The sequence below is a fragment of the Coffea arabica genome, chromosome 10e (genome assembly GCF_036785885.1).
Source record: "Coffea arabica cultivar ET-39 chromosome 10e, Coffea Arabica ET-39 HiFi, whole genome shotgun sequence".
Lineage (NCBI taxonomy): Eukaryota > Viridiplantae > Streptophyta > Magnoliopsida > Gentianales > Rubiaceae > Coffea > Coffea arabica.
Window position 1 is genome coordinate 40,294,635 of NC_092328.1, and position 24,898 is coordinate 40,319,532.

Sequence of the window (24,898 nt, forward strand, 5' to 3'; positions counted from 1 at the left end):
TACATAAAGACAATTCTTTTAGTCACCTGTCTATGTTTCAATGTTTGATGAACTAGTACCATATCCGTAATATAGAGCATAATTGTAAAGAGCTTATTATGTTGTGCATCTCAAGATAATACTTTGTATACTCATATATAGAGAAAAGTTCTATCATATTTCTCATGCTTCTATATTTTGGATAAATATGGCAACTTATTACAAAACTAGTTTTATTTCCCTTAATATCCTTCAATAAAATGTTATAACTAATTATCTTAGAACTTCATATATATATATTTTTTAAAGATTTAGGGAGTATTCAGTACTTGAAGTGCATTGAAGAAGATTAAATAGCATTGTAGGGTTCAAGATACCACTTAATTGAAGTTTCAGGAGCTAATTTTTTTGAAAAATTAAAATTAATTTGAGAAAGTCACTAAATGCATGGAGAGACAATGAATGTGACTGTATTTATGTAAATGATGAGTTGTGCACATTAATGAATGGCTTAGGAAACTCATTCAAAAATAATTCTATTTACTACGTAAAAATATTTCTTTTTTGCCTAAACTGATTGGGGGCCTTATTCACAAAAGCATCATCTCTCTCCTGTATCTTTGTATAAAAAGCAAGAAACATCAAGCTATCTAATTAACATATGTTTATAATATATATATATATATATATATATATATATATATATATATATCAACAAGCATCAAAAAGTTTGTATCAATTAGTTTGATTAGCATTCGAGATTAACACTATCCTATTGTCTTGGGTTGCAGAGCTTATTGGAAACACTAAATGTAGTAGCTTTCTGTATTTAAAGCATAATAGAACAGTCATTTGAGAGTTGTCCCAAAAGTTATTTGAAAATCTTATGTCATAATAAAAAAATATTAAAATGAAGTACATTTTTTTTTTTTTTTTTACTTTAGTTTCTACGTATGATTCTCTGATTTCCTCACGAGCTTGTCTATGAGGTCAGATTTCAAATTCCAATCTTTGCTTTGTGCACTGTGACGACTACCAATTAAAGATCACATGCTTGTTGTATATGAAACTACATCTACTTAATTTGATTACAAATATCTTTTTTTGTACTATAAAATTGGCTCATGTAACCTTAAGGAGTTTATATTCATCTGAGAATCCTTTGATCAAGTCTTGATTGTCTATAAGTACAAGCCTTGACCATGGGTGGAGATTGAGGTATGGAATTTCCTCTCCAAGTTTCTTCTTTTCTCTATTCTTCAAACTTAATTTTGGTTAGGGCCTCCCGTGATTTGTGAGGCAATAATTGAGACTTATGTTGGCTTATACTCGACTTTCTACGTCGTAAATAATAAGGATTAATCTTTTATATACTGACAATATACAAATTATTACTATTAGATGCATGACAACTCATTTAAATTAAAATTTGAAATTCAAATTTTGCCTTAGTGTTATGCTTCTAACCATGATAGTGTATACACTATTAGTATATATACTATTAACTCAAATAATAAAATCTCTCCAAAATTTTTCTTATTAAGAGTCCCTTATTTCTTTTAGACATTCTTAGTGAGAATTTTCTGTATCTTTTAGGAGTTCCTAGTGAGATTTTTTTTCTTATTTTATTGTTAAATCTAAATTTATTTCAGATTCGGTTGTTGGATCTGAAATTTTTTTTAGATCTTGGGTCTATCTCAACAAATTTTATCATCATTACTCGTTGATTAACAGATCTAATGATTGCAACATGCATAGAAGGAATTGCAGCGATTTATCTCATTAAAAGAACAATTTGAAATTTCTTGTACTTTTCAAATTTGTTTATAATTTTTCAGATCTACTATATCTCACAGATCTATTATTTGTAGTGCATATTTAACTTGTTATTAAGACAGTGATGTAAATCAAATCATACTGAACGATTTTCAGCAATCCGTCAATGAAATTTATTTTTATCAAAAAAATTCAAATAATAATTGATATGAAAACGATCATGAAGTTCAAGAAAGTTTACATTTCAACTTCAGTCTCTCTCAAGATTTCAATGCTACAAACATAGCTTTTAAAGCTTTGATGCATTGCATGCTGTGCAATTTAGTTCATAACGCTCGTAAGCTAATTCTACATATCTTACTAGTTAAAAAAAAAAAAACAATCAACTCAAACAACTTATTACTTGTACTTGTTTTATTGACAAGTATGATAAACTTAAAGCCATAGATTGTAAGAACCAAAATTGCATCATCTTGAGCAGATATAATGAAACCCAAAACAATGATTGGAGCAAATTACCTTTATTGAAATTGTCCTTTTGTTTATTAATGCTATTTTGCGCATTATCTGCATGATATGAAAGCAAGGCATGGCATGTACATTGTACGGTTGAAAGAACCATCCGTACCAAGACATATACGAAGAAAATGACATTGTAATAACCAATAATATGGGCAGTATTAAATGAGGGATAACAGATCCAGCAAATTTGTAGGACCAAAACTCACTTTTAGGTCAAAAGCCAAATGGCAATAAAGACCATTTTGGAGGTTCATGCACGAATTTTGAAGTCGATGAGATCAGGTTCCTGTCCAAGAATGGGCAGAAGCGCAATTTAGGCTTTGAATCTTGAAGTGTGTTGGATGATGCAGGGGCAAGGTCCATGTGGCTGAGGTCCAGCAACAATCCTATCTTCTTTCTTTTTTTCTTTTTTTTTTTTTGAAGGAAACAATCCTATCTTTAATTCACAAGAGATGGAGGGGGAGAGATATTTTAGGATAGATACATGTAAGGTTAGTTTGATTTGATCTAGGATTTGACACATAGAGATGATACGTGGTTGTAGAATTATGTCCATGAAAGCTATTAGTGACAGTTTATCTAAAATTGGCCTGTGAACTTGAGTTAAAATAAGATTCAATTGTTAATTTCTTTTGACGAGTTAAAATAATCACGAGAGTGCCTGATAAAAGGGGAGATTTTAGTTGCAAGTATCAAGTTCAAATGGTAAATTGTGTGTAAATCAAGTCGATTTAGAGCACCAAGTATCCATTAAAAAAAAAAACCAGTAATAGTAGTCTCTGAATTGCTCAATTATTCGGTTGATTTTATACATATGCATGTGTGTGTCTATATATATATATGTAAACTTCAAACTATTGTAGTTACCCATTCAAAACTATTTGTTTCAAAACTCAATTTTTTTTTTCAAAACTCATTTTCACTAACGACTTTTAAATGAACCAATGCGCCATTAATCTTGTAGGAGGAAGCTAATATTCGACATTTTACAAGACCATTTGGAATCTCTTATAAGTAGTAATAGTAGTCACTCAGTAGAAAGTTAGGGAAAGAAAGGATTTGCTTTTTTTTTTCAAGTACAACAATGTTATAATTGATCCTATATTGAAGAAAGAAAAGGCGAGGGAGATAGACTAGACCAATCTAATCTATTAAGAGGCTCGAAGGGACCTATCTAATTTTTTGTTGGGAAAAGAAAGGGTTTGCTTTAAGATTTAGTACGTCTATTTAATCAGGTCAGCTGCAAATAATTCTTTGTATATTCCAAAAATTTGATTCCAAGAAAAGGAGAAAAGGGGCTAAAAGAATAATCTATCGTCCCTCTTACAGATGTCGTTGTTTCTCTACTTTAAGAAAAGGTTACATTGCTATGAAACAGAAATAATACAGAATTATTAGCAGGCTTATTTTCAGAAGTCATACGACAGAGCTCCTTCCGTCCATGTAGGAATTCTGAAAAGAAAAAGCATCTCTCTTATAAATTTGACAGAATCAAGTTGCCATCCTTCATCTAAAGATTATGTGCAAAATGAGAACAGCACTAAGAACAAAAGAAGGTCAAGACTTGCAATCCAGCAGGTAATGCTTGATTCCGAGGCTTATTCAACATCATCACATCATGAAGAATCAGCAAAAGAGCTCAAAGATTTGATTACAGATTCGTATACTTTAATTCCCTCCAAATAGACAGAATCCTTCAGGAACTGCGATGATGTAAAATTTAAACTCCATGAGCACTAAATGAAAAGTAAACAACAAGGATGACGAGGAACCAATTAGCAGTTTTGACACACCTCATTGTGGTCATGAAGTAGTATTGGCGTGTTTCTCATAGGTGAAAACCCAATGGTAGGAATTCCAAGCTGCCTCATGAACCGAGCATCAGTAGTTGATGGCAAGATTTCAGGCTTTGCAAGTTTACCACCAGCAGAAGTGACAGCTTGCTTGAAAACAGACCACCAAGAATTGGAATCATTTGTCGGAGTCAATAATGGGCGTCCTTTGTGGTCTCTTAGAGGTCCTTTCTCTGTTATCTGCAATGTCATCAAAGTAACTATTCTTCTTGCAGCAAGCAATTGCTAAAGCATGTAAAAGGATTTCTAAAACAGTTAGCAGCATTACAATTGCTGAAACAGTCTCCCTCTCTCTCTCTCTCTCTCTCTCTCTCTCTCTCTCTCTCTGTGCGGGGCCTGCCAGAGGATGGCGTGAAGGGAAAGAAGTTGCGGGACCATGGAAAGAGATGAAGTTCTTATGCAGTGTCTACCAGTATTTAAATTTGTCAGCAAATCAAAATCACATTTGTTCTCATTGTCCTAGCCCTCTACCACTATCCTTCCCGGATAGACAGGCTAATAAAGAAGAACTGCCATCACGTCACCATATAATTAATAGTGCTAACAGCTTGATGATGTCAGAAGCAAGGTGAAGGCAACAAAGACAGCAAGTGACAAATGTAAAAGAATGCTTTGCTACTATGGCCATTTGAGAGGGTCTAACTGATTAATAATATACCATGTGAAGGGCAGAATCAGAAAACTTGAGCAGCAAGATCAGTAATGAACTTTAAATAGTTTCAGATTTCCCTGTTAACATGTTCGACAACCAAACTATGTAACGGCACCAGAATTGTGCATTGGGAGAATCAAGTCAGGATCAATGTTGGAAAATGCATGATGATCATCAAGATCACAGACCCAAAGCATTTAAAGCGCTAAGCAAGGTCTAAACAAAGATAGAAGCGTCAAAGAAGTTAAAGAGCAGGATATAGATCTAAAAGTTCTTAAAAATTGACATATTGCATCCAAGAGTTTACAATCACCAAGAAATTGTAGGACAAGCTTTAAGTAGAACACTGGATCAAGTTGTAAAAACAAAGATATCTCTGTAATCTATAAAACTTGACTAGCACAGGATACTGATATAAATTTCAAGCTTAAGAAATAAAAAACTACAGTATAATTGTGGTGATAGTGAATATCATTGAATGTGTTTAAGAATATCACAAATAATTAACTACCATCATATACTTGTTCAGTTCTTTTAACAAGAGTCTTTGCCCTACCTCAACTTAAGCTGCAAGCTGTTTACATGCTACTCAGGGTGATGGAAATTTTTAGATGATGAACAAAGAAGACAAGTATCCATGACATTTTAAATAACTTTGAGATAGGATAGCATTATGATTGACTTTCCATGAGAACATTTTTACTGCATGAACTGAATGACAATCAAACAAAAGCACCAAGATATCGAAAAATCAAAGAACGGCAGAAAGTAAAGGATGTGCCCAAAAACCTGAGGATAAGGCAGGAGAGCAGTTGCTTGATTCAGGAAAAGATGAAAACACTATACCATTTAATCACAACGCTAACTCCCATTAGAAAATCCACCTAATTAGTTAAACACCCCCCCCCCCCAACAAAAACAAACAAAAACAACAAAATAAGCACACACATCAAAAAAAGGGAACATTTTACAACACATACTGAAAACATGGTAAACAGTGAGAAATCCACCTCTAGTCAAGTCCACCCAATTAGACCAATAACCCTCATTTATCTTGCTCAAAGTACCTAGGGCACGGATAGTCAATGCTTAGAATAATAACCTCCCCATTTCCCTTTCTTTTAAGTATAAGTATGGGTTTTCTGGGGCAATGGGAAGAAATCTAGCACATGTTGAACATTCTCAGAAAGCTAGTCTTGATTTGATTGACTTTTTTGCCCTGTGCACCCCGAGAAACTACTAACAGATCTCATGCAATAGTTCCCATATATTACTGATCATAAAATCAGATATATTCATTTTTAGGATGTCAAAAATAAGAAACAACAATACACGGATGAATAACATAACTGATGCAGCACCTGGAAGCAATAGAGGCCAAGACTGATTTCAGAAGTTTTAGATGCAGAAATCTAGACTTTGTAAGACAGCAAGCAATAAGGTTGTCCTTAATTCTGAATTAAAATTTAGAATATGAGAAGAAATGATGGTAAGAGAACAAAATATTATAGCATGATAGATTCCCCTCTCAATTCCTTTCTTTACACCTAACACTGCATTAACAAAAGCAAGTGCACTTACAAGTAAGAGGAAGCCTGTACTCTTCGTAATGGTCCTCAATTCACCTATGCCATCTCGGAAGTTAAACTAAAAGGCCACTGTTAATTTACTAGGAACCTGACTTATGACGTAATGTATTACTTTAGCAGAATGTAGAACAAGGATTTTATTTGAAGAGTTGCTTAATTCACATTTCTTTTCTTCATCTATTGCAGTTAAACACTTATCTTCTTACTTAAAGTCAAAATTAACAGGGTTTTTTTTTCTTTAACACCGTTATATTTTATTCAGATGAAACAAATAGATTACACAAACTACTGGGCATACCTCTGATTCCAACTGAGTAAATCAAGAACTAACAAAATCCTAAGCACCACAAGTAAAAAACAGTGGAGGGCTTCAATGGAAAATGGAATCCTCAACTCTAAACATAGGCTACTTGTGAGATCCTTCAAGATTTGAAAATAAACAGATTCCGGAGACTACGGGCACTCAAAAATGCCTATGATCCTGAATTACCACAAGTAAGAAACAGTGGAGGGTTTCAATGGTTTTATGAGATCCTTCAATCTTTGATGATAAACAGATTTAGGAGAGTACAGCAGGCAATCAAACAACTTTGATCCTAATCACCACAAGTAAGAAACAGTGGAGGGTTCCCAAGGCTTTATGAGTGTTTACTAATTACTATTATAAACAAGGCTTGATATATACTTTCACCACTTAAGGATGATTAGACTAGAGAATGTAAGTAGTCTCAAACAATAAATGCAAACAGCTGGCACAATGTGGCAATATTGTAGCATCTAGATATGCAGAACAAAGAAATTTCACTAAATAAGTTGAAGACTTGATATCAAACTCAATTTCGTTGAATCAAAGGAATTATGCCCTCACCTCAGAACTTCAATTATATACTCATCTTGCTCCCCTATCCGCTACAGCATCTTAAGGTACTCCATATGGTTCTTAGCAACGGATCTTACTTAGAAAATATAGGGGATGTTAAAAAGGATGTAAAGAAAAAAAAAACGTATTCCTAAGTATAATGACAATTCACACAAATTTAACCAAACTTCTTGTCAGTGAAATGATAGTAATGCTAATGACGAACACTTCCTTTCAATCACTCAGTTATATCACTAGCAAGAAAGCTACTACCATATTCCAGGACCTAAATCACAACCAACAATTCAAATGAGTGCTGCAATGCACGATAGAAACATTCCAGGAAATACCCACAATTTCTGAACACCAGTAGCTAAAAACACAAAAATCATATTGTTTACCTCAAAACTCATATTCCTCCAAGAGGGTGCCCATTCCTCTGCAATCCTTCTTCTCACGGCATCCGGGTCAGCTGTTGGTGGCAGCCGCAAGTCAAATCCTGCCTCTGCCTCAGAGGGTTGTACATTCATCACAAATCCCTGCAGCCAGTAAAACCCAAAGCGACATCGCTCACATCCAATTTCATCAATACTTGCAGAATAAATAGAGCCCAAGCATCAAACTTACTGTGGGAGAAGGAATTCCAGCCTTCAAAAACACGGGATTTGCAGAAATAACCTCAGAATTGGCAGCCAGCCCAGCCTTAACCTTATCAAATTCAGCATCTCTAAACTTGGTAATAACCTCCACACTCTTCATCAAATTCTCCATTGCTGAATTATCAAACATCCTCGACCCATGACCGGGCATTCCAACTGCCTTAATCACGATATGCCACGGCTGCCGGTCAGCATAAAACACTCTATACTCATCTCCAGGCGAGGCCTGCCCTTCATCCAACACAAACCCCAGATTCAATGCCTTAAACTCTTCGGATTTCACGAACTTCGCCATCCCATCAAAACCCCCAATCTCCTCATCTGGGACAAATGAGATGTGCACAGTCCGAAGAGGGCTGAAGTTTTTCTCCTCAATTAACCTCTTTATCGCCTCCAAATACTGAATACCGATGCATTTATCATCCTGGGCACCGCGGGCAAAGATTTTTCCGTCGGAGGAGTGGTAAGCGGAGAAGGGGGGATGAACCCACTTGGAGGGGTCTGCTGGCACGGAGTCGAGGTGGGAGTTGAGGAGGACGGATGGAAGAGTGGGGTCTGAGCCGGGCCATGTTAAGAGGAGGAGGGGTTTGTCCTTTTCCGGAGTGAAGTAAAGGATTTGGGATTGCAGGGAAGGGATGGAGTTGGAGAAGCTGGTGAGGAAGTTGATGGCGGAGGTGTAGTCTGGGGTGGGATGGGCAGAGCTAATTTGGAGGTATTGTTGGAAACGAGTGATAGCCGGCGGTGGATTTTGGTGGTGGATTTCAGCAGCTGCTGCAAGAAAGAGGGAGAAGGAGAGGAAGGGGAGCAGAAGAGGGGAGAGTAGGAGATGGTGGTGACAGAAGCGTTGTTGTTCGGACATTTTACCAGCGGAACATCGGAAGTCAAACATAGGAAGTGTCGAAAATGAGCTACTTCCTTAAACGTTGGAGATGGTGGTGATGAGCGGACGTCGGATATTATTGAGGTTGTTAAGTTGGAAATGGGAAGAATTTTGGACTGTGGCAACAAGTATATAGTTTATAATTATTTTTTAGAGTCCACTTTAAAAATGATTTGTTAAACAACAAACACAATTATGTCGTATATCACATAATATAGAATTTTTTTAATAAGGTAAATTATAATATATATTATTTTTATAAGGTCAATTATAATATAGGTATAATTTATGAAAACTATCCCGGAGTTCATTTCAATTTTCAAAAATCAACTTACCTTCCTTGTTTAGAACTTTTGTATACCATGTTAGCCCAAATCATAAAGGGTAGAATAGAAAATTAATTTGAGGAGAGAGAATGTAACTCAATACCAAAATGCATTTTGTATTTCTTTCAACTATATATGTTTTGAGAAGAGAAATTCTATACTAAGTGATAGATGACATATACCATACAAATTAAATGATAACCCAATTCATAATATTTAAAATTTTCATATTCATATTTATCAGTCAGTGATATTGTGTTTTTAGAATCGTGTTTCTTGTAGGTGAACTTTTTTGAGAAATTATTTATTGAGACTGAAGAGCTAAGGCCTAGAATAAGAAAGTGGAGGCAGCGATCAAGTGAAGCAAGTTCAGGGCAGATTTCTGAAGTGTAGCAACAAAGACTTTGGAGCAAAATTATGGCCTTTTTAAGGTATGAAGGGAAATTTTGGAATTTCCAACGTCTTTCACAATAAAATATTGTTACTCCGCTTGCCATAGGAAGGTTATAATCATGATTTCAAAGAGTGAAAAAAATCCAAAAAAGTTGTTATATAAATTGTAGATTTTTTCCGATGGTATGAAGGCAGTGAGAATGAGGTGAATAGCAAGAACCGAGAGAAGCATCAACAAAGCAAATGGCAGAGATGGCACCACCAAATTCAGCAATATTGATCAAATAATCAAATTCGCTTTCTTCGGAATTCTTCCAAATCACCAAAATTGGCTTACACAGAATATAGAAGAGATGGTCTTTCAACCAGATAAGATCCCCGAAAAAAAATGAAATGATAGTACACATAGTCTTCGTTTGATGGTACATAATTACCAAAAAAGTACACCAGTAGGTTGGAGAAATTTGCACCGACTTGCTAAAGAAAATTGGCTAATTTCATGTTTTATTTTTTTTCAATTTTATTCTAATAATGATTTTTGAGAAATTGATTAGTTAATATCACCAAAGAGTAAGGATATAAGTGTCATTTAATCCTTACTTTATGCCAACAATGGATCCCAATTCCCTGTCAAGAGAGGTAAGTGAGATTTTTTTTTATACTATCATAAACCTCAGGGGAGGTTTTTACGGGAAATCCTACAATAAGTAACATATGACTTAAGCAATACAAATAAACTAAAGGATAATCCAACTTCTTGATTTTAGGGATTCCCGTGTTTGCATATATCATTTAGAAATATCGTGATTTAGAGTCATTTTTTGTAAGTGAAAATTATCCCATATAGATACTAGCTTTGTGTCCTATAATATGCATAGGAACTACAAATGATTAAAAACAATCTAATTTTTAAGATAAAGTATTTAGTATTATTAATATTATAGAAATATATATAAAATCTTTACAATTCCCTTATTAGTTAAACTCTCTATATATATTTGGATAAATTCTGCTAAAATGGTCATTGAGATGGAGAATCATTTCCCTTATTAGTTAAACATATAGAATAAGAGGGAATCCCCCTTGCCACATCAGATTGGTCATCCACCCATGTGGCGCGTGGAGATTGGTTGGTGCTGATGATGTGGAATTGATGCTAGAGAGTTTTTTTTAAACATGGAAACTTTTTTTAAAAAACAAATGTGATGATGGTGTCATTAGTCATTGGTCAAAATTAGTTTTTAATTAATGGTGAAATTACGCTTTTACCCTAAAGCCTTTATTTTTTTTACTTGTTTGCCGTTTTTGTATTGTTGGTAATAATGGTCGGGTATGTGTCCATCTCTGTCAAAAAGCCTCTACCGCCAAATTTCTATTGTCTGAGAAAAGTTGTTTCCCCTCTTAACACTTCGACAGCTCATCGTTGTATGGCCATGGCAGGGATTTCTCGTTGCCCGTTGGACAATTGCCTTGGTTTTCTGTCAGAGCTTTTCTTCTTTTGGGTTCCATTTGGGATGTTTCTCTTCATTTCATCTTATGCTCATTGGTTTTTGCTGCTGCTTGCTTACTGTGTTTGTGGTGAGAGTGCTCTGTCCTCATTCTTCCGTTTGGTTTCCATATTTTGTGTTGTGTGCTTTTAGGTCTGTTTGTGTTTAATTCTTTTTGTTCCATATTTTGTCTTGGTTGTTAGCATTTAGTTGGTTACTGTTGCATTGCCTTTTCGATAAACATAAGTGACAGGTGCCGAACCTGTACAATAATATATACCTACTCGAGAAAAATACAGATTTTGTATATAGCGGTGAGTAGGGTCGAATCCACAGGGATTGGGGATAATTCGTTTCTTCTAGAGTTCAAAGTATGGGGGGTTTTGGATTAAATGCTAACTAAATAAATTAACTGCAGAAAATAATTGATTAAGAGAAATAATTAAGGGAAAACTCTAGCCAAGAATACACTTCAGAAATGGTTCATGCACTGATCATCGATTCACAGATAATTCCACATTTATTAATAGATTAGTTATAGTTGTCATGCACGCGATAAACAACCAACCCTTCCTTAATTTCTCGATAGCTAAGGTACGACCGTTAGCTATTTCTCTAACCCAAAAATAACCCTAGGTACGACCGTAGGATTTAATTTCTCGATTGCATTAATAATTAGAAAGGCTCAATCCTAACCAACAAACACGCTACGAGGGTTTGTTTAAGCTAGATCATATGCTCCCCTGACATAAACCCAAATACGCCAGTTGCTACTGAGATAGAGATAACGAACAATTACGGATTCAATTACCCCTATTTAGCAAAAATAGCCTATATGAACAATTAATTATTGCGCATTAATCAATCATACACAAGAGCTATAACAGTTAAAAGCAGGAAACATATGAATACCAATAAATGGAGGAAGCAATTAAAATAAATTAGATCTCACAGAAATTATTGAACCAAATCTCCAGTTGTCCCCTTGACTAGAATTAAGAGGTTAGTCCTCCATTAATGGAGAACAACCATGCGAAAGAGCTAAGAAAAGAAAACTAAAACTATGCTAAAAGCCTAAACTAAAACTATTGATTGATAAACCTCCCGTACGTTTTTCTTCTTTTTAAAGCCAAAGGGAAAATGACTTCCTGCTATCGAGTGGTCCCCGCCGAATAAGGAGTCCAAGAGCCAAAGAATTAAGGCTCCGCCGAAATTCCTCCTTGTTTAGTTTCCTATTGCTAGTCAAATACTCCCATCAGCACAACGAAAAGGAATTCGTTTTCTTCTTCTCCTTGTGGGCCAGCAACCGAAAAAGGCTTCCTTGTAGTCTTCCACTTATGGAGCAAGTCCCTACTTTTTTGTAGTTTCTTGCTCCAATCCCTGGAATTAGGTCCAATACCAAATATAAGTAAATATTAATAATTAAAAAAATATTTGGCAAGGATAAAAGGGGAAATTAACAATAAAATAACCAATAATTAACACCCTATCAATTCCCCCCACACCTAAATCATGCTTGCCCTCAAGCATGGGAACAACAATTGAACACCAAAAATTCGACAATGGCTATTGCTCCAACTACCGTATTGCCAAGATACACAGGAAAAAACAAATATCAAGCATTACAGGTTAAGATCAAAGAAAAACCACCTCGGTTAGCCTCCTAACCACCAACTCCTCCAATTTAAAGCAAACTAATCTAAGAAAAAGGAATGGTTGTTCACATTTATCAGCAAATGATCCAACTATTAACCAAAATCTCGACATTAAGATCACAAACCAGCAAGCTGACTTATTCACATACTAACACAATCTTTACTTTATTATTATTATTATTATTTTTTTTTTTTAGTAGCAAAAGACTTAGTCTATAGCCCTTAGAGCCTTTTGACGCGAACTCCAACATTTGACAGATGGAGGAGCCCGGTTACTCAGCTCCAATCGCTACAGGACCACGCACTCATAGCAACTACTACCTTTTGACGCGAGAATCGACACTTTAGGTGAAGATCCCCGGTTACTCAGTAGTAACCACTAGCGGAGTACAGTCAACTCTTATTTATGATAACATACCACAATAACTAGAAAATATCACAAAAATAACAGCAGCCAGCCTCAAATTTCCAAACATGGAGAACTAAAATTAATAATTGGACCAATTCACATGAAAAATGCCAACAATCATTCCCTATGCCTAGAAAAGTTAACCAAAAATTGGAAAAGTTAAGCAATTATTGCTATTCACCAAAGAGATATTCCTGAATTCAACCACATTAACATAATACCCTTTTATTAATAAAACTTGGCAATGGTAGAATTAGAGACAACAATCTAGCATCAAAACTTGGTAGTCATAGAAGAGCTGACCACTAAAAAGAAAGAAGAAGACATAAACGAAAAATAGAACAAATAACAAAATAAAACAAAGGAAAAACACCTAAAGATCGAAAACTGGAAATACTAGCACCCAAACTGACCTCCCCCCCACACCTAATTCACACATTGCCCTCAATGTGATAATGTAAGAGCAGAAGGAAGGAGAGGGGCAACGGTACTTCCCTGAAGTCATCAAAATAGGGGCGGTTCAGGTGGAAATTGTGGATCAACTCACAACTGGAGCTGGTGCCATTCGTGGCTTCACCATGGACTCTCGATATCACTCTAAGCAACAAGAGACTACAATTGCCAACAAATAATGGAAGCCAGAAATTCAAAGCAATAACAATTTTAAAGCCAACCCAATGAGCAAAGTGCACAATTCAATCACCAAGTGGACATACAAATACCCCAACACTTATAGCACTGGCAATCAATAAGCACCTGTGGTCCCAAACTAGTCAAATGCAGAATCAATGGACCCCAAAATCGCAGCAAAGTGGTCTAAACAAGTGAATTAGAGGCAACCAACTTCCACAAGGAAATGCAAACGGCACATGCATATCCCAATTCAACAAATAAACGCAGGAAAGTAGCCACAATACTAGAGCACAACTCCCAATAATGCAACAGAACAGCAACTCGAACGAACTAGGAACTGTGCTAGTGTCCTAGTAAATCAACAATTTTCAGCAATTAGACACAATCGGACCCAACATCGGAACAACTGTCTCCAATTGGACAGTCAATTACCCACTTCAACCTGCTAAAATTAGCAATTGACCACTGGTTAGAAGTCTAGAAACAGTTCAGGCACCAAAACTCAATAATCGAATAGGCAGTCCAGCACAGAGGATTAAGAAATGGAAAGCAACACTGCAACCAGTACCACTGGTGCACAGACAGGAAAGAATTAAATTCAACGGCAGCAACCCAATCACAAGAACTTAAACTTTAAAATAAGCAAGAATCTTCAAATAGGAGCCACAACGATAGGCCAAAAATCTCAACCAGTACCACTGGTGAGTCACAGGGAAAAACTAAAGCAAATAGCCAACTCAATAATGTAATCGATGCCAGAAAATATCCCCAAATGAAGCAGCAAATAAACGTAATTTTGTCCCAAAATTGACCCTAGAAAATGCCCAAATTATCACCCTCTTGGATCCAACAAGAAATTCAACCTGTGAAAAGTAGCAAATGACCCCAGAAATTGGCAATTTCAGCAACCACAGGTCAAAATGCGAACAACAACAGAAGTACAAGGTTATTAGCTCGCAATCAGACTGGCGACCACATAAAATCAATGAATGTAAACAAAACACTCCAACCAGTACCACTGGTATACACACGGAAGGTCAGACGGCCAACAATTCAACAAATATCAGAAAATATCCCCACATATGGTAGCAATTAGACCCAAATCTGTCCAAAATGAACCCCAGAAATTGCCGAATCATCACATTCTTTACTCCATCAGGAAGCCCATACACAGAGTTCAGTGAGTTAAACTAATTGGGGGAGAAATGGCAATACCTCCACATGTTAGAAATTGACAGGTGGTGACGGCGGGGCTGCCCAATTGATGGTCGTGAAGAGGAGGAGGTGTTGTGCGGGTGAGGTGTTAGCGCGGTGGCTGCGCGCCAGGAAGTTCCTGGCCGCAAGGGAGCTGGCAGAGCTTTGCGCGCGCGGCAGGTGGGTAGCGGATGCTCTGGTTGTGGGCGAAGCTGGAGGAGAGCCGGTGCTGGAGCAGACTGTGGGTGAGGTGCGGCGGAGCAGGCTCGGCCACGCGCGCGGGTGTGCGCACGACGGTGGCTGGTGGAGGTGCGTGAGCTCAGGAGGAGCTGCGCAAGCTGGTGCCTCGCGCGTCATGGGTTGGCGGCGGCGATGGCAGTCTGGTTGCGTGAGAGGCGTGGGCAGGCGGCTGGCGCGCGGACAGACGAGCTATTGACGGCGAAGCTCGCGCAGGTTGAGCTTTCCCAAGGAGAGAGTCGCGCGATGGAGCTCCTGGCAGCGTGACGGACAGCAGCGGCGGGGTGGAGAGAGGGCCGCGCGTGGCTGTCGGGCGCGAGAGGAGCGGCGCGGCGTGCTGAGCAGAGGAGGAGGCGCGCTGGCGGCGCGCGAGGGAGGCGGCGGTCGGAGCTTTGGATGAAGGACAAGAAGAAAAAAAAAAGGGAAAGCAGGGGCAGCGGGGAAGAAGGAGAAAAGGAAAGAAAAGAAAGAAAAGATAGGAAGAAAGAAAAAGAAGAAAGAAAGAAAGGAAAAAAGAAAAGGGAAAAAAAATAGATTTTGGGTTTTTTTTTTTTTTTTCCTTCAATGTTTTTTTTTTCCAAAATTTTTTTTCCGAATTTAAATTTTTAAAATTTGAATTTTTGAAGAAAAAGAAAAAATGTTTTTTTTTTTTTTTACAAAGAAACCCAGTCCTAGGCGTGGGTACGCCTAACCGCTCCCTAGTCTTTTGACCATCCGACGAAAATTCTCGATCCGTTAGCGTGACCAACTAGCGTGGGCACGCTCAACTGCTATAGAGTCCGCAGATCCTGAACGAAAATTTCTTTCCCTCAGGCGTGACCACCTGGCGTGGGCACGTCTAACTACTAATTTCCTGCCACCAAACATCAAACTATTAATTGACACTAACACTTAACTAAAACTAAAAAAAAATGTATGAAAACTGAAACAAATAGCCTTGGGTTGCCTCCCAAGTAGCGCCATTTTTTAATGTCTTTGGCTAGACATTGTCATCTTTGCTTTGGGAGGATAAAATCTTGTGGCTCGTTTCAATGCTTCATCCTTTATATAGTCCTGATAACCCTCGTAAATAGAGTAATTCTTGAGCACACGAGTTACAGTTTTCCTTGGACTAGTAGATGGCGCCAAACAACCAAGTAATGACCTTAAGTCTTCATTCACTCCTCCATCACAAGCACTTACTGGTTTGAGATATTTTGCCATCGTGACTCTTAACTTGTTCCTGTCATGAAACTCAAAATTTTCTGGTATAATAAAATCAATCTCACTAACAGGAATTAAAGAATAAGAGTCAGGAAAATATTGATCAAGGAGTGGAGGAGATGTCACCGCATTTGGAGATTGTTCACAGGATTCTTTCACTTGAATGGGTTGCGGTTGGGGTTCCATGTCTTCCTTTTCGGCTTCTTTTCCAACTGCATCTGTAGATTTCTCATTTTGACACTCGTGCATCTCCTCATCACTAGTCAAGCAAATTGCACTCTCATTTTCTTCTAGATCAACAATGGTTTTCGAGGGCAATTCTTCCATTTGAGAAGCCCATCGATTTATTCTGGATGTCAATAGACATAGTTGATCTTCCAGATTACTCATTGCATCCTTCATCATCTCATTTCTCATTCGCGTCTCCTGTTGGAATTGATATGTATTAGTAGCTAATGATTCAACTATTTCTTCAAGAGACATACCTGACATAGATGATGATTCTTGAGACTCATACTGCTGAAAATTCATTGGCCCTGTTGTATAATTATAACTGGAGTTATCCCACCATTCTTGATCATACCCGTTTGGATTAGGGTTATACCACGTTTGAGACCAGGGTGAAAAATCTCCATAATTATTGATTGAGACACTCAGATTATCTTGATATTCGGGGCACATACCGGTTGAATGATCCCTGGCATAACAAATTTTACAGGTTGCAACAGCCATTCTTTCTCTAATAGAGTTTAGTGCCTCTGAATATGCAAACTTAGCAAAAAAACTAGTCTCATCGCCTTCCCCGGAAACAAAATCCAGTATATCACCAAAATATGGAGTATTAGAAGCCATAAACCATATAATAAAAAAAATAAGAGAAAAAATAAAATAAAATAAAATAAAAACAAGATGAACTCAAAAAGAAACAAATTAATCTGACACCAGTCCCCGGCAACGGCGCCAAAAATTGACAGGTGCCGAACCTGTACAATAATAAATACCTACTCGAGAAAAATACAGATTTTGTATATAGCGGTGAGTAGGGTCGAATCCACAGGGATTGGGGATAATTCGTTTCTTCTAGAGTTCAAAGTATGGGGGGTTTTGGATTAAATGCTAACTAAATAAATTAACTGCAGAAAATAATTGATTAAGAGAAATAATTAAGGGAAAACTCTAGCCAAGAATACACTTCAGAAATGGTTCATGCACTGATCATCGATTCACAGATAATTCCACATTTATTAATAGATTAGTTATAGTTGTCATGCACGCGATAAACAACCAACCCTTCCTTAATTTCTCGATAGCTAAGGTACGACCGTTAGATATTTCTCTAACCCAAAAATAACCCTAGGTACGACCGTAGGATTTAATTTCTCGATTGCATTAATAATTAGAAAGGCCCAATCCTAACCAACAAACACGCTACGAGGGTTTGTTTAATCTAGATCATATGCTCCCCTGACATAAACCCAATTACGCCAGTTGCTACTGAGATAGAGATAACGAACAATTACGGATTCAATTACCCCTATTTAGCAAAAATAGCCTATATGAACAATTAATTATTGCGCATTAATCAATCATACACAAGAGCTATAACAGTTAAAAGCAGGAAACATATGAATACCAATAAATGGAGGAAGTAATTAAAATAAATTAGATCTCACAGAAATTATTGAACCAAATCTTCAGTTGTCCCCTTGACTAGAATTAAGATGTTAGTCCTCCATTAATGGAGAACAACCATGCGAAAGAGCTAAGAAAAGAAAACTAAAACTATGCTAAAAGCCTAAACTAAAACTATTGATTGATAAACCTCCCGTACGTTTTTCTTCTTTTTAAAGCCAAAGGGAAAATGACTTCCTGCTATCGAGTGGTCCCCGCCGAATAAGGAGTCCAAGAGCCAAAGAATTAAGGCTCCGCCGAAATTCCTCCTTGTTTAGTTTCCTATTGCTAGTCAAATACTCCCATCAGCACAACGAAAAGGAATTCGTTTTCTTCTTCTCCTTGTGGGCCAGCAACCGAAAAAGGCTTCCTTGTAGTCTTCCACTTATGGAGCAAGTCCCTACTTTTTTGTAGTTTCTTGCTCCAATCCCTGGAATTAGGTCCAATACCAAATATAAGTAAATATTAATAATTAAAACAATATTTGGCAAGGATAAAAGGGGAAATTAACAATAAAATAACCAATAATTAACACCCTATCAATAAGTGCAGGTTCTTACTCTTTCTTCCTCTATTTTTTATGATGAGAAAATGTAGTATTGCCTGCATTGATCTTGTGCATGTTCACGTTTCTTTTGCTTCCAATGATTTTCTGCCTTTTCTCTTGCCTTTTGACTCTTTTTAGCTATGTGTTAATCCTTTCTGTTCTTCAAAACTTGGCTTATGACTTATTCTTTTGTTCGTTGCTAAGATTTGTTTGGCCTTCTTTTTTTGCACTTTATTTTTTTTGCTGTAATGCTTGTTCATGCCTTTTGTAATATGTTTTCCTTTTTTTTACCTTCTTTTCCATATTCTTCTTGCCTGCTTCTGTGGTTTTGTACATTCTAATGGTTTAGTTGTTCTTTGAATTCTATAGCGGTTGGTTGCGTCGATCCTATTCGCATTGGTTTTCCTTTTGCTTTGGAGACCTGTACTTCCATTTGGTGCTTATTCAATCCTTTTCAGGTTTTCAACTATTCTGAGCTCCTATTTCTTTCTTTAAACAGATTTGTTCTAGCCTATACTTTTTCATGTTGTTCTGCATTCTTTTATTGTTGTCCTACTATACTGGAACTTCTTCTTGGAAAGATTGTTCTAGCCTGTGTTGTGTGCTTTTAGGTCTGTTAGTGTTTAATTGTTTCTGTTCCATTTTTTTCCCCTAGTTGTTAGCTTTTAATTGCTTACTGTTGTATTGCCATCTCCCATAAATGCAGCTGCAGGTTCTTGTTCTTTGTTGCTTTGTTCTTTATGACGAGAGAATTCAGTTATTACTTGTATTCATCTTGTGCATGTTGTCGTTCCTTCTGTTTCCAAGGATTTTTCCCCTTTTTCCTCGCTTTTTTACCCTTTTCAACTATTTATTAATGGTTTCCATTTTTCAAAACTTAGCTTGTGGCTTCTTCTTTTGTTCGTTACCAGGATTTGCTTGACCCTTTTTTTTTACTTTATTTATTTCTTGCAATGCTTGTTCATGCATTTTGTCAGCTCTTATTTTGTAGCCTATTTTCCTTTTTTTTTTTTTACCCCTTTTTCATTTCCTTCTTGGTTGCTCTTGTGCTTGCTAAAGATTGATTTGTTCTTTAAATCCTGTAGTGCTTGGTTGCACCAATCTTTTTCACATGGTTATCCTGACTTTCTATTACTTTTTTTTTTCATCTTATTTGTTCTATCCTGTACTGTTTTATCTAATTTGTTCTTTTATTGTTGTCCTATTGTACTGGAACTTGTTCCTGGAAGGTTTGCACTTTTTTATTTTAACTTTTCAGCCTTAATTATTTTATTGGGCATTTCCTTTTGTTTTGCACTCTAGATGTCACTGAGTCGTTTTGTTTTTGGTTGTTGGTTTTATTTTATGTTCTTGAGTCTTCCGATCTAAAAACATGGATAAGAATGCAAGACGTCATAAACGTTATGCGAAAATGCCAGAGAATGAAAAGGTTGATCTTTTATGCCGTTGTCATGACGCTAATGTTGCAAAGAAAAGAAAACTTTATGTTTTTTATATTGGTCATGGAAATGGGTCACAGCTTAATGAGGGAGAGGGTAGCAAATATATTACTCGAAGCTCTCTTGGTTGTGTTTTTTCTGGTGGTCCTTTTCGACATGGTGATGGTAAAGATTATGGCTAGTCGTTTCATGATTTACTGAGCTCTCTTAGTAATCTAGGTATTACTGCACTTAATAGGCAGGATGCTGCAAATATTCATCAATCATATCAACTTTTTAATGCTAAATTTACTGCATTAGATTCTCGGAATCAAACGTTCTTCTCTACTGAAGCACGCCATGTGTTCTTGTTTTCTGCTGGTGGTACGAGTTGAATTCTTTCTCCTTGTGTGAAATGCCTATTTTCTATTTTTTTCCCTTTAAGCTTGTTTATTGTGTGTCCTGCTGTGTTGGTTGGTGGTTAATGCTGCAGAGCAATACATGGAGTCAGGATCTGCCACTAATGAAATAGTTCAGCCGTGTATTTATAGGAAGGAAAATAGGCAGTTTTTTACTGAAACACCTCTTCCTTATCTGCAATCAGGTTGCCAGAATCAACTTTATGGTGTTGTGCATCATAGAAATGTGTTGAATTATGCTCTGACAAGCAAGTATCTGCTTTTGTGGGGCTAGAAGCTTTGGCTTCATCTTGTTCATTTGGTGGTAATGTTCGTTGTTTTATGGATGTTATAATGCAGTTTTCATCTGAACATCTTTCCTCTGGTTCTCTTATTTGTAACATCCTTTGCCCAAATTTTTCCTATCTATATTGCCTTTTTTGTTTATTACCCTGCTCTGCTCTAATAGTTTTAAGAGATTTCTTCTCTTTTCTCTCGATTGAACATCCATTTTCCTGGTTTCCCATGCTTTACTTGCCCACCTTTCTTTTTGCATTTTATTATACTTCTTCTCCTCCAAAAATTGTTTAGCCAATTTTTTTATCCTGACTCCTTCATGACTGGCCAGTGTAACTATTTATGAGATAAAATCTACTGTGCAGTTTTTGATAACACTATTTCATATCAAATTATACTTCTGTTTATATGGTCATAATATCCTATTATAAGGATCGAATACAACCTAAGAGGGAGGTGAATTAGGTAATTTTAAAAACTGGCCAAGTTGCGAGTCACTTTTTGAGTACTTATCCTCTTTTTCTAAAAGACCACACAATAGAGCAATTAATGAGAAAGCACAAGTGCCTGTGAGTAGAAGAGATGAACAATTTATATAGCAAAATAGTAAGTAAAAGAGAAAGAATATCAAACCAAATACCAAACTCCTCTTGAGTTTGAATATCACTTTAGTGAGCAAGTTTTTTCAAGTTAATCAACTTACAACCAATCTTTTTGTACAAAAGAAGGATCACTTCCTCCTTATCTCAAGCCACACTTGGTCAAGTAAGAAAATTTTACTATCACTCGGATAACCCTCACAAAATCACACTATTGAAGTAAGTGAATCACAGTAGAAAAGCTTATCGAAATTTACACAACTAAGATTACAAATCTTCTTTGAAGAGTATTTTCCTACTAAAATCACTCTTGATCTGATGTAGTCTCAATGTGCAAAAGTCCTTTGAAGTGGTTGACCTTGTTCTATTTATATGAGACCAAAAAGTTTTTCAATTAATACTTCCAATGGATAGAAGGCAGTTGAAGAGTCAACTAGCCGTTGACAGTGTCGGACGTCCGGTAGACCAATTTCTTGCGTCCGAACATAGGCAGTGAATTCAAGAAATTTTCTTGAATTATTTCGGACATCTGGTACCTTCAATATATGCGTCCGAGGGTAGGAAATGCAACTGATAATTGTTCTTCAATTCTTTTCGGACGTCCGGTGCATCCAAAGATTTACGTCCGAAGTGTCGTAATGTTTGTCGGACGTCCGGTGCTCTGATGTTGCGCGTCCTATCGAAGTCAGTGAATTTAGAAGAAATGACTTAACATCTTCGGACGTCTGAGGGTGGAGTTCTTCATGCGTCCAAAATTGCGCAATGGTTGTCGGATGTCCGATCCAGTCTTTTTGTGCGTCTAACAGCAGTTTCAGCATCCTTTGTGCTTAATTTTTGAACCTGTTTTGCTTCATTTTTTAAAAGGTCCTTTGAGAGAATATTAGTAACATCCATTTGTTTTATAATTATCAAAAGTTACGGACTGAGATTAACAATCTTCCCCTTTTTGATGATGACAAAATAATGGATGGAGGAAAATAATTGAGGCACAACTCCCCCTTACTTAATGCATCCAAGGAGTGGATACTCCCCCTCAGAATAATATCCTCTCACATATAGATTACTGGACATTCCCCCTTAGAGTGACTTCCCCTTATGTATATATTACACTTATCCCATATTGCATATTTATTTCTCCCCCTTTTTGTCATCATTGAATCAACTAGAAATCAGAATCCAACAATTCACATCATCAATATTATTAGCAATACTATTACCAACAAAACCAGAAACCAAAACAACACACCATCAATATTGACAGTCAATATCAGAAATCAGAGGCTAAATTGAATTAAGAGTAAACCAAAGGATAATCCACAAAAGCAACATTTATTCTCAACATAAAAGATAACCAAATAGTTTTACAAGCCAGCAGAAGAAAAGAAAAGAAATAGAATCCTTAATACAGAGCAAACAAAAGATGCAAATAATGAACTAAATGGTGAGGTGTAATATGCCTAGAAGTGCCTAAATGGTGATCTTGGAGGATCCGGATCTTCTCCTTGTTAGGCGGTACTGAGCAGGATTCATTTCTTTCTATTCAGTTTTCTCATCATCCTCTTCAGTTTTCTCTTTAGTTATTGGAGTCTTTCCTTTGTCTTGTGGATGAGAATTGGAAGCACGAGCCTCTGGAGTAATTTCAGTACGAGGAGTTTGCTCAGTTGGCTCAGTTCTTGGTTTTTTCTGATGAACATTCTCATTGTCTTGAGGAATAGGAAGCACAAACAAGTTCTTTTTGTCAATGAAGGTGACTTGTTGGTCGGGTGACATAGTCATCATCAGACAATCTTCTAGAAGTAGGATATGTTGTTTGAGATCTTCTAGTAAAGAAATGACCTCAGAGTTGGATGAAGAGAGCTTAGTGGCTGACCTTCTAGAATGGATAGTAAAAGGTGAAAATAAACATGGACTGATCTTGAGGAGTTCTAGAACTGACAGGAGTTTCATGATAATTCTTCCTCCTAGACTCCGAAACAATTTCCTTGTAGCACCATTTACCATAAAAAAATTTCAGATTTTTTCTTTCAAAATAAGCCTTGGAGAAAACAGTTGATGCACTACGTTTAGTGATTTTTCAGTGAAGGAAATTTCAAGATGAGCAAAGATTGGAGTCATAAATTTTCCATAGGAAAGTTTCCTACGACTATCAGTGCTGATTTTGAGCAAGAATTTGCACATAACAAAGTCAAAATCAATTCTGATTTTTTCAAGAAAGCAATAGAATAGGTAAAGTTCCATTTTATTGGCATCAATCCTATGACCATCAGTAGAGATCAACAGATTTGAAATTATAGAAAAGATGATCAAATTTTGAGAACTGAGATCCTCCAATCTTGCCTCAACAGGAGTATTAAAATGATTTTGAAAATAAGCTATCAGTTTAGTAACATGAAAATGATGATAGGCAGAAGGAAATTCTTCATATGAAAAGAAGTTTGTAATTTTTCCTTTAAAACCATCTTCAATTTTGATTTTCAGAATAGTGTTGACAATTTCAGGGTTCAACTCTATATTAACAGAATTGACATGTGAGACTAGATCAGTGTGTGATCTACCCTTTCTAAAATTAGCAAAGAATTGGTAAACTATATCCGGGTAATAGGTATTGGGAATGATCAGAATATGAGTCCATTTTTGAAAAGCAAAAAGTTCAAGAACAGGTTCAAGGTCCATCTTACGGAATTCAGACGGAAGAATGGTTCTCTGAGTGATGAACCCTTTCTGTGAAATCCATTCGAACCTCTCCCTGGCATCATCATCAATGAACTTGGGTAAGGGGGTAGGTTCCTCTGCAGTTTGAACCTCAGGTTGCTCCCTAACAACTCATTTCTTCTTTGCACTTCGTTGAGCAACAGGTTCATCAGTCTGTCCACCAGATCTTGTTCTTGGTGACTTTCTGTGGAAGTCTCAGGGGCTTGCTGATTTTCAGCATTTTGCTCAGCAGAAAGATCAGCAGTTTGCCTTTCCTTAGTTTGAGCAATCCCCTTCCTTTTAGCAGACCGTTTTTCTTTTTTGCTATGAGATTCAGTCACTTTTCTGGGTGATTTCGTGACTGATGCATCAGCATTAGTGGGCTGCTCCAGTTCTTCTTCACTATCACTGACTGGGGGCAATGTAGTGGGCTATTCCTCGTTTTGCTCAGCGGAAGTAGTTTGCCGCTCCTCTGAATGTTTCTTTTAGGCCGAGTCTTTCCCTTTTCCATCATGTTTCTTTGTTCCTTTCTTTGGAGATTTAGTGGTGGATGGCTCAACAATGTCAATGTCTTCATCCCTTAATCTGAGCCTTGTGGTGCGTCCGACACTGACAGACCCTCCTCTAATTCTCACCATGATGCAATACAAGATGATGTTGTTGCAGAGTATGATGAGTGTATAATGAAATGAACTACGAATACAGATGAACTACAATGACTGCTTGAATCGTCCACAGAGAGTGAACTTTGAGTGGTTAGGGTTTCGGGTGAGAATTGAGATTTATGAGATAGTTGGCAGTTAGAAGAAGTTATGAGGCGTAATGAACGGGCAATAGGAATGTAATGGTGTTTGGCAACTCAATTTCTTGGAATTTGATCACAAATGAGATGAATTTTGAATTTTGAATGTGGGAGAATATGAAGAGTTGCGTCCGATATAGTGGTTGAGAGTGAAATAAATGAGGAAGAA

The 24,898-nt window shown here is 36.8% G+C and overlaps 1 protein-coding gene across 1 annotated transcript; it reads right to left on the reverse strand.

The window, feature by feature from the left end:
• Window positions 1–3,727: 3,727 nt before the first annotated feature.
• Window positions 3,728–8,880, reverse strand: LOC113712434 (uncharacterized). The gene is made up of 4 exons (XM_027235859.2): window positions 7,858–8,880; window positions 7,632–7,769; window positions 4,071–4,310; window positions 3,728–3,980 (listed from the first exon to the last, which is right to left on the reverse strand). Exons 1-4 carry the CDS (start codon window positions 8,776–8,778, stop codon window positions 3,894–3,896), a joined length of 1,386 nt encoding a protein of 461 aa, XP_027091660.2. The 5' UTR covers window positions 8,779–8,880; the 3' UTR covers window positions 3,728–3,893.
• Window positions 8,881–24,898: the final 16,018 nt, after the last annotated feature.